This window comes from Calliphora vicina, chromosome 3 (genome assembly GCF_958450345.1).
Source record: "Calliphora vicina chromosome 3, idCalVici1.1, whole genome shotgun sequence".
Taxonomy (NCBI): domain Eukaryota; kingdom Metazoa; phylum Arthropoda; class Insecta; order Diptera; family Calliphoridae; genus Calliphora; species Calliphora vicina.
In genome coordinates this window covers 113,474,182-113,485,228 of record NC_088782.1, presented here as the reverse complement: position 1 = coordinate 113,485,228, position 11,047 = coordinate 113,474,182, and the positions used below count along the sequence as shown (strand labels likewise).

General features: G+C 31.8%; 1 protein-coding gene across 1 annotated transcript; it reads left to right on the top strand.

The window, feature by feature from the left end:
* Positions 1-6,240: 6,240 nt before the first annotated feature.
* Positions 6,241-8,950, top strand: trn (tartan). Its single transcript, XM_065505407.1, has one exon. The coding sequence runs from the start codon at positions 6,267-6,269 to the stop codon at positions 8,472-8,474; it is 2,208 nt and encodes a 735-aa protein (XP_065361479.1). The 5' UTR covers positions 6,241-6,266; the 3' UTR covers positions 8,475-8,950.
* Positions 8,951-11,047: the final 2,097 nt, after the last annotated feature.

The window sequence follows — 11,047 nt, the reverse complement described above, 5'->3', positions numbered from 1 at the left end:
AGTATTTGAAATATCTATCATTACTGTCTATATTTTAGAAATTTAAAAATTAATATTTCATCTTCTCTGAATTCTAAGATATTACATTTCAAAATCCACAATTGTAAACACGAATACTGAACGAAATATTTTTCATTTGAGGAAACATCTCAATTTATATTTCTAAATATCAAACTTTCTAAAAAAAAATGAAAAAAATTTAGCAAATTAAATTTTATTTAAATTTAGAGAGATTTTTTCAATCATCTTAATTATTCTAATTATATAATTAATATCGATATTTTGTTTAATTGTTATAATGATAATTTAAATAAAAGTGTAAAGTGTCATCGATGAAAATACTAAATACAAAGACATTCTATTTTATATTTACTTACAATATTATTTCAAAATCGTGGCAATATGTTTAGAAAGTCTGCAACTATAATTAGCAGTATTTTCTATATGAATTATTAACATTTAGCTTTATATTAAAAACATTGTTAATAAGATTTTTACTTATTAAAAATCTGGGTCAATATATAAATTGGGGGAATATGAGTGCATTTTCTAAGCCAAAGAAGACTTGAAAGTTTTATTTTGGATAACTTTTTTATGTTATAAGTATTGTATTTAAATATTTATAATAAGTATGTAAATTAAGAATCTTTCTAGGGAAAAACCTATTATGTTAGAACTTGATCCACTTTTTAACAGCATATGTTCCTGGTGTGATTCCTCTGGTGCCATTCTGTCTGAATCAAAATGTAAATTTATTCACATATGCAGACTTAAAAACTGCAATTGTGACATTCAGACAACCAAAGTAAAAATATCAAAAGTTGACACTCTACGGATCCTTGGCATTATTATTAATAAAAGATATAATTGGAGTGACCATATAAACTACCTGTGTGCTTCTCTTACTCAGAGACTTAATATTATTAAGTGCCTATCTAGTCCAAAACTAAACTGCAGTACCAATACGCTTATTTCAGTAACTAAATCCCTGATTCTATCTAAAATAAACTATGGTTTGCCAATATACGGAAATGCTCCCAAATCGCAACTTATGAAACTTGACACTTTAATTAATGCAGCCATTAGAACATCGTTTGGCGCTTTGCGCTCTACTCCTGTCAACAATATGCTATTTGAAGCAGAGATTATTCCAATTTATGCACAAAAAGCAATTTTAATAACGAAACTATTTAAAAACTTATTTTTCGGTACTAACAACGGTATTAAGCAACTAGTAAGGAAAGTAAAGGTATCTAAGAAAGTTTCTAAGGTAGCTTCAACAATTTTTAGAGCAGTAGAGAACTGCATAAAACTCAATATACCACTAAACCTTCCAGAACGGAATCACAAATTGAAATCATACCCTCCATGGTACTTTGATAATGGATCCATAAATACCTCACTACATGATCTTAAAAAATCTAACTCAAATCCAGCAGAGTTCAGAAAAATGTTTGCCATGACCAAAGATTCATTTAAAGATTATCAATTTCTCTATACAGATGGTTCAAAAACTGACAGCTACACAACATTCAGTATCACTACATATAATCGTATAATTAAGTCTTCAATTTTACCATGCTATAGCTCTATTTATTCTGCAGAAATTATAGCTATTTATGAAACTTTACTGTACATTAAAGACAGAAGTGGAAAATTTGCCGTATGCTCTGATTCACTTTCTTCGTTGCAATCTATCTCTAACACCGCAAACAATGGTTACTACATCTCCAAAATCAGAAATATATTGATAGATAAATTTCCTAATATTATTCTAATATGGATACCTGGTCACACCCAAATACAAGGTAATGAATTTGCAGACCTCGCCGCCAAAGATGCAGCCAAACAACCCCTTTATTTAGTTCAAAATTATAATCGCAGGGACATTGCAAAATTTATAAACAGCTTTTTTAGTCAGCAAAATAAAGACCACTTATTTAGTCTTACATCTTCCTGGTATAAAGTAATAAATATTAACCGCACTACAATCAACTCTACAGAAGTTGACCAAATAAAACTAAATAGATTTGATAGGATAAAATTTCTTAGAATTCGACTAGGACATACCAGACTTACACACGGGCCATTATACAACATTAACGTTACGCCATTTTGCAACTGTAACATAACGTACCCAACAAAGCCCTCCCATTATTTCAACGAATGTCCCCAAACGCGAAAAGCCAAATTAACAATATTCCAGAACACTAACCCATTAAATCTCCTATCCCATCCCTCAGTAGACAATATATCAATAATAAATAAATTCCTTAAACTATCAAAACTATACAATGAAATTTAAAAAGAAAAAAAAAAAAAAACGTTGATTATGTAAATATTGTAAAAAAAAAAATTGTAAATTTATAGCATAAGTTATAATTCTAAAATTATTTCTGTATACATTGAGCTGAAGGCCCAAGTTGCCATTGCCCAGTTAAGATTAGATTATAATTTTAATTATAAGCCTAATCTATATAAATAAATAAAATAAATAAGAATCTCTCTAGCAATTATTTATTGTTATGGAAATAATTATAACACGCGTGTCTGAAAAATGTTGGACATTCATTAAGAATCTGGCTTAGAAAGTTTTAGAATACAAAGGTATTGAAATGAATTTTTGTTTTAACAAAAATAAAAAACGAATGTGAATGCTGGGTATCAGTTATTAAAATATAAAATGACACAGTTTTGGCTTATCATTTTTGCTTTCAAAGTCTTTTTTTTTGTGTGAAATGAAGTTAGTTAAAGAAAGTATCATAAATATTTTGGTTAAATTGGTAAAAGGTAAGAGAAGTGTGCTAAAATTTAATACATAATAATTTTGCTTAAAAAATTCTATAATTTTGTTGTCTTTTTTGAAATTAAAGTTTTAGTGAAGAGTGCGGGCTAGAAATTATACTCTGCTTTTTGTTTAAATGAATTATTCTCAATTATTCAAATCCAACTTGATTCTTGAATTTAATAAAGAGGCAACTATTAAAAACTACATCTTTGTAGATTTCAAAACATCATTTTAAAATACTAAATTTTAATACAAAGCCACAATGAATTTAGTTTTTAATTCAGCCTAATTATGAATAAAAATTAGCCTGGAGTTTTTTCCCTTTTCCCAATTTTCCAAAGCAAATTTAATGTGAAAAATAAGAAATGGGAAAAATCTTTTGTGGAATTTTTATTCAAAATTGAGCTGATTATGAATATCTTGTAATGAACTGGTCAGATTTTTATACAAATTTTGGCACAGAGATTCCAATAAAGTAAAATCTCTTTATTGTGAACTTTTATCTCGATTTCAATTCTTTACAAGTTCTTACAAATAATCAATTTTATTGAAAATTGAAGTAACTTCTTCAAAAGATAATTTTAAAGTATTAAATTCCAATACAAAACCACAGTGACTTTAATTTGTAATTCAGCCCAATTATGAATAAAAAATCTGCGGGAGTTTTTCCCTTTTATCCAATTTTCCTAATCAAATTTAATGTGAAAATTAAGAAAAGGAAAAAAAAACTTTTGGGGAATTTTTATTCATAATTGGGCTGATTATGAATAGCTTGTAATGAACTGGTCAGATTTTTATACAAATTTTGGCACAGAGATTCCAAAGAAGTAAAATCTCATTATTATGAACATTAGCATATCTCTTACAAATTATCAATTTTATAGAAAAATTAAGTAACATCTTTTGCATCCAAAGGAAAGTGATTTGGAAAAGCTGATATGAAAAACTTTTTAAGGATTCCAAATGAAATATTTGTTTAAAAATTTGTTATAGAAAAAACACTCCAAGTTTTCAAATATTTGTTAGTAATTTTTTATAAAAATACAAAAGAGGAGGGGATATTGACCCTACGTAAGTCACCGCATCACGCTCAAACGCGTCAACCCATTTTAACCAATTTTATACATAAAGTAGGTATTGGGACCTTTATGGTTTATGTTAAGTTTGGATGTGACCAGAAATCGCATATGTGCAATAAATAAATATCAAGATCGCATAAATTCATAAGGAGTTTAATTTTTTATTCTGAAAATTTCTTATTTTGTTGGCAAAGCAGGCACAGAGTCCGCTAGATTTTTTTTTATAATAAGGTTCTAAACAAATACTTTGTTTCGTATCTGCAAACTGGGGAGTAGATTTAGATATATTCTTAATATTTCCAAAGGAAAGTGAATTTAATACTATTTACAAACGTTTAAAATTTTTTTCAGTTTTTCAAATATTTTTTGTTCATTTTTTTGTTTGGAATTTCTCAACTGGTTGATTAGTTAAAGAAATAGTTTCCAATGATTGCCTTTTATAAATATTTTTGATGCACTTTTATTCACAACATAAAAAAACTGATGTTTATTTTAAAATTTCAATGACATTTTTTCTTTGGGAACTTTCAACTAAATCCTCAATTGAAATTTCATGAAGTTATTTTTATTTTTCATTAATTACTAATCCATTTTTCTTGTTTTTATCAAATTGTATATAATTTTCGTGATAATACTTCAGTATTTTTGGGAACTTTCTTGTTCATAAAATTAGTTTTCCTTTAATTTTCATGGCAAAATATTCACGTAATTTTTTTCTTTGCTAATTTTTATATTTCCTAAAATTTACGTATTTTTTTTTACACATAAAATCTTGCTAAGAAATATCTTGCGCGCTTTAACATCAGCCGCCTTGACCTCAACTGCCAGGCACAGCAATTGAGAATGAATTGAGAAATTTTGTTAAACAACTCACAAACTCTAAAAATTAAACTCTCAGTTAAGAAAATAACTCTGAAAAAATAAAATTTTTAGTAAAATAGGACTTATAGCGACATCTATTGCTGATTTGAATCATTAAATTACTCTTTTATTAGTCTATTATTAGTGCTAAAATAAATGTATCTCTGAAATTGTTAAGTTTCTTACTCTCTGTAAAAGTATCTAGATACAAAATAAAAAAAACTACCAAAAAACATCTGCCGTTTTTGTAATGCATAGCAATGAGAAATTTATCACTGTTTGTGTACTCATTTCTAACAAAACCTGTTTTATTATTACTCTATTATTGTTTATATACCTACTCTTTCTCTCTTGTTATGCTCTTGTTATGTTGCTTATGCTCCCTTACTCTCGTTTCTCGCTTCCACCCTTTATTAGGGTGGCTGGTTTTGTGTGTGTTTTTGGTTAAAGTAAACAATAGTTTGGGAGTTCTTTTAGCTCATTTAGTTACGCTCTTATGAGTTTCTATGGATTTTACTCGCAACCGAGGTATTGTAAGAACGTTAAGTGCATCACAAAATCAGTGTAGTTCGTTGCTTCATCGTGTACGGTTGTATACTAGAAAATAAAACAAGAAATTTTTTATAACTCTAAAGAAAAGATACAAATGTTTTAATACAAACAAAATTGTGAAAAATACGTACATTTATGAAAACGTAAACAACTTGAATAAAAATTATAAAGCAAAAATATATAAAACTCAAAACCCACCGTGATTAAAGCGAACACTTGGATTATCGCTCACGGTTGCCAAAAAACCTGAATTAAAAAAACCTAAAAATTATTAATAAAAAATAAAACAACTAAGAAGTGTTAAACCAAAAACTAAAGTGTTTGAAATAAAGTTCTTCATCAGCAAACAACATTTTCATTAAGTGAAATTTGTTACTTTGGAAAAGAGAATTTCCAAAAACCACAAGATTTAAAGGTGGGTGTGAAAAACTAATTAGAAACAAACCATAAAATCTACAAAGATTATAAAGAAATTGTTAAAATAAAAGAAAAATTTAAAATGAAAATTGTGGTCAAAAAAAATTTCGTGAAAAGACAAAAATCTAGAACTAAAAATAAAAAATATTCCAAAAAAAAATTTGAAAAATAAAATTTGTTAAAATAAATTTGTTTGAATTGTAAATTTTTTTATAACTAAATTCATACTGAAAATTAAATTTTGTGTGTGAAAATAAAAAAAAATTCTCAAAAATATCAATAAAAAAAATTTTATCCAAATTTTTTTTTTGTTCATTAATGTTTTTTACCTAAAGCCACAATTATTCGTTTATTTTAACAAAAAAATTATATTTTATTCCCTGTGAAAAACTTCAACTAATTTACCTTTCTTCTCCATTTTATTCTCCTTTTAGAATATGGAACTTTAACATCTTGGACTGCCTGTTAAAAGCACAAACAACTTAATTATTATTTAAAACATTCAATTCAACTTCATTTACCAAACTTTAAAAACTTCTTCATCATCATCACCTACATACAATACCAACATGTTTCTGCAAATCATCAGCATTTTAAGCATCATTGCTTTATTCTCCTCACCTAGCCAGGCTTTGGCCAATTGTCCACCCGGCTGTCAATGTGATGACAACACTTTGATTGTACAGTGCGGTGAGGGTCATTTGGATGTCCTGCCCATTGCCCTCAATCCCTCCATACAGCGATTGGTCATCAAGAACAATAAAATCAAAACCATCGATTCATCCATACAATTCTATGCTGAATTGACATTCCTGGATTTATCTTCGAATCATTTGATGAATATACCTCAACGTACCTTTGCCTATCAGCGTAAATTGCAGGAAGTTCACTTGCAGTACAATAAAATTGGCCAGATTAGCAATAAAACCTTTATTGGTTTGGCTGCTGTTACGGTATTGAATTTGCGCGGCAACTTAATCTCGGAATTGCATCAGGGCACTTTTGCTGCTTTGGGTAAAATAGAGGAATTGAATTTGGGTGAGAATCGTATTGGTTTCATTGATCCCAAGGCTTTTGATGGTTTGTCCCAATTACGGATTTTGTATTTGGATGACAATGCCTTGACCTCCATACCCGATCCCATACACTTCCAAGCCATGCCTTTATTGGCTGAATTGTTTTTGGGCATGAATTCCTTGCTTACCGTGCCTTCTGCTGCTTTCCAGGATTTGAAGGGTTTAAGTCGCTTGAATTTAAAAGGTGCCGGTTTGCGCAATCTTTCGCATGATTCTTTCCATGGCCTAGAGGCTTTACGTACTTTGGATTTGTCGGACAACAGATTGCTACACATACCCTCATTGAGTCTCAGTCTTTTGGGACGTTTAGAAGAGTTATTCTTGGGCCAAAATGATTTTGAGGCTATTCTGGAGGGAGCGTTTGTTGGTTTGAAACAATTGAAACGTTTGGAAATTAACGGAGCTTTGAAATTGAAGCGTGTTATGAATGGTGCCTTTGCCTCCAATACCAATTTGGAATATTTGAATTTGGCCTCGAACAAAATGCTGATGGAAGTGCAAGAAGGAGCCTTAAGTGGTTTGCCTCATTTGAAATATGTCAACTTAAAGGCAAATGCCTTGACTACTTTAGCTGAGGGTTTATTCCCCTGGAAGGACTTGCAAACATTGGACATCTCTGAGAATCCCATGGCCTGTGATTGCCGTGTTATGTGGCTGAGAAACTTGCTCATTAGCAAAAACAATACCAACGATAATGTGGCTGAAATTGTATGTGAATTCCCGGAACGTTTAAGAGGTGAAGAATTGAAAAACTTGAATCCCGCTGTTATGGGCTGCTCACACACCGATCCACGTAAACAAGCCTTAATAGGAGCTTTGTTGGTGGGTACAGCTGCCACTATTACCGCCTTGGCTTTGATTGTGTACAGATGCCGCCACAAGATTCGTGACTACTTGAAGGGTGGTTTGTTTGGTAACTCGGCTTTGGGCCACAAAGAACGTGAATACCAAAAGACTTTCTGTGATGAAGACTACATGACCAGACATCAACATCATCCCTGCAGTTTGGGCATCCACTCGACCTTCCCCAATACCTATACCCCACATCATGTCAACCAGCAGCATTATGGACCCATGTGCACTTTGCCCGTTAATGGTGAACAAAAGAATTTCCAGCAATTGCAAGTTCCCACTGGCACTATTATGGCAGACAAACAAACAGTAGCATCGAATAAAAATATTGAAGATTCCGCCTCCTTTGTTATGCACATGAAAACTGCCTCAGCTCCTGCTCAGAAACTAAACCACTACACCAAACCTCATTTCTTGCAACAGACCGCAGCTGTGGGTGATTCCTGTTATTCCTATGCTGATCTGCCTATTGTCCATGACAGTGTCAATCAAGAGCAAGTGCAACAAAACCTCAACTATCAGCCTCAACCCTTGCACTATGGCACCTCACATGACTACACCAACAATGTGGCACCCAGTGAATTGGATCCCAATTACATCTACAGCAATACCCACTACTCTATGCCAGTGGAACAGCAACAACAATCCAGCAGTCTGAGAACAAAAACTCCCACACCACCACCCGTGCCACCAGCATTGCCCCTGAGAAATCCTCCCCAAATGTTGGCAGTCTCCACCACCGGCCGTCGTTCCTTCAATCATGGCTCCAGCAAACACTCCATTAGCCAGCAACAATCGCAACAAACTGCTGCCATTGCACATTCACAAACCATGCGCTATCAGCACTGATCTTGGATGGATTCGGGTAGTTTCAAAAGACCCAAGAAACGTTATTTAGCCACAACGGAAAAATATCCTTTAGCACAAACTCCCTTAAGCTATTATCGCCAAAACCTAAGTATTTGTGCTTAAAAAGAGAGAGAGATTTTCCCTGAATCAAGGGAAACTTACTGTGATGCCAGACTATCGTTATACTTAATACCAGAACTGTACAGAACCAATTTAACCACAAAAAAAGACAAACAAACCAACAAAGACAATTAGTTATAACAAAAAAAAACCCCTAGAAATAGATTTAAAATTAAGCTAAAATTAACAAACATACATTTTTCGTATGTGCCCTGAAAAGAAAAGAGAACAAACTAACATTCATTCGCGAACCTTTGTATATAAATCACGATCTCTAAAAATCATCATTGTCATTATCATCTTTGAAAAAAAGAAACAACTTGTATAAATTAGTTATTAATAATCAAACCCCAGCACTGAAGTCATTTTTTTCTATAATTTTTTATTTTTAACACAATTCTATTGTATTTCTATTTAAGTTATTTTTTTTTTGTATTTTATAAATAAATTTAAACAAACAAAATAATTCATAATTTATTGTATTCAATGTTAAATTTGTTTTTAGTTCTATTTCATTTTATTTCTAAGTTTAAATATTAATAAAAAAAAACCTATAGAATTTAAATGAAATGAAAATTTTTTTGTAAAAATATTTTTATGTAAATTATTTAGTTAGTGATTATTTTTATTTTATAAAAAAAAACAATTAAAAAAACAAACAACAAACAAACAAATTCTTAAAAAAAAACCAACAAATAAAAAAATTAATTTTATTAAAAATATAAATTTTATACTGAGTTTTTACTGGATTATAATGGGAAGGGAAGGGAAGAGAGGAGTTTGGGTGGATTTAAAAACTAAAAAGAGTTTTAGCTAAAGAGATGTGCATTTTGCTAACTACAGTTTAAACGCTGGTTTTGTAAAACCAGTTTGCCTTATAAAGATAATTAAAACTAAATATATTTGAAATTCATTGACCTTTAAACTAAAGCCAAAGTTTATGACCTCAAATAAAAGTAAAGAGAACAAAACAAATTTAAAAGCTATGGTCGGATATATGGAAATAAATAATCAATTACGGATTATTTTGCTATCCCAAATGCATTTACATTCAAAGTTTTCTATAACTTAAAACCTCACCATCGATGGTTACAACACTAACAAATTGACTAAAAGCCAGAGCAAAGCATTGACGACTTTTTTTGCAAAGGACATTTTTATCCACGAAATAATATAGGGTGTATGAAAATCATTTTTGCACCGAATCATTTCTTGCGATGAAAAACTGAACCAATACTAAAACCCGAAGCGTAAGAGATCGACACCAATGCCAAATATCCATGGCGCTAAGTTGTATTTGTTGGGAGCAAAAGAAATCCTATCTATTGAAATCTAGCCAGATCGTTACGGGGAACCTATACCAAACGCAACAGATTCGTTTGAAGCGAGATTTGGCCGAAAAACACCCAGAATATGAGACCAGCCATGAAACCGTAATATTCCATCATGACAACGCCTGCATCCCCGTATAGAAGACCTACATTCCTAACCGCCAAAAGTTCTACCGGTGAGAAGTAGCTACTCACATGCAAGGTCTCCAGATCAGAAGCCCCCCGGAAGCAATCTGCCACCAAATCATTCGATTAGAAAATTATCACCCTTTGGGAAATCAACGGACTTATATATGGTCCTACATGAGGGCCTACGGAAAGTGCCATCGGAGCAGATCCTAGGACCATGACCCAGACAAGACGACAGTATTATTTTCTCCCATATCCAAAGACTCACCATCTGGTGAGATGAAATACCAAACCAAACTGGAAAGGCATACGATAGAGAGGTCTGATAATCTGCCGATATATCAGAAGTCTGATCCCAGTACTGAGGCGCACTTTGCGCAGGAGCAATCTGAGGTACATGTGGTAGACCACCTTAACCCTCTGCAAGACACCATCTATATGCCTGTAGAACTCGAAGTTCTTGTGGAAAATAACTCCCAGGTACCTCATCCTATCAGAGGTCCTAACATTCGCGCCACCAATGGTCAATTGTGGGATATAACCTCTAGCGTTCGGATAAAGCCGACCACGTCTACCTTTTATCATCACACCATCAGTCTTGTCGACGTTCAACCAAAGACCCCATTTCACAAAATAAGCATTCAGGACAGCCAGATAGTCATTGATCCTACTGTTCAGGGTAGCAGCTCTTGGGCCACTGGTTGGGAAGTTTTGCCTCACCCGTTTTATAGTGTAGACCGTGCTCCGATTTTTAAGTTATTAAAAAATTCTAAAAATGCAAAACACTGATCACGGAAGAAGCTCCTCATTTATATAGCCTTATGTAAGTATTACTGCATTCAAACGTATACTGACTTAAAAGAAAGATAGTTATAACATTATATTTATGGAAGACGATTTCTTATTTAAAGGAAAGCTAAAAATGTTTATATCAACAACTATCGGGAAGAAGTGATAAAGAGTTAATGCCTAAAAAACAACACTGCTATACCA

Excerpts from the sequence above, each read along its gene's own strand:
- trn (XM_065505407.1), top strand. The coding sequence starts at position 6,267 with ATGTTTCTGCAAATCATCAGCATTTTAAGCATCATTGCTTTATTCTCC.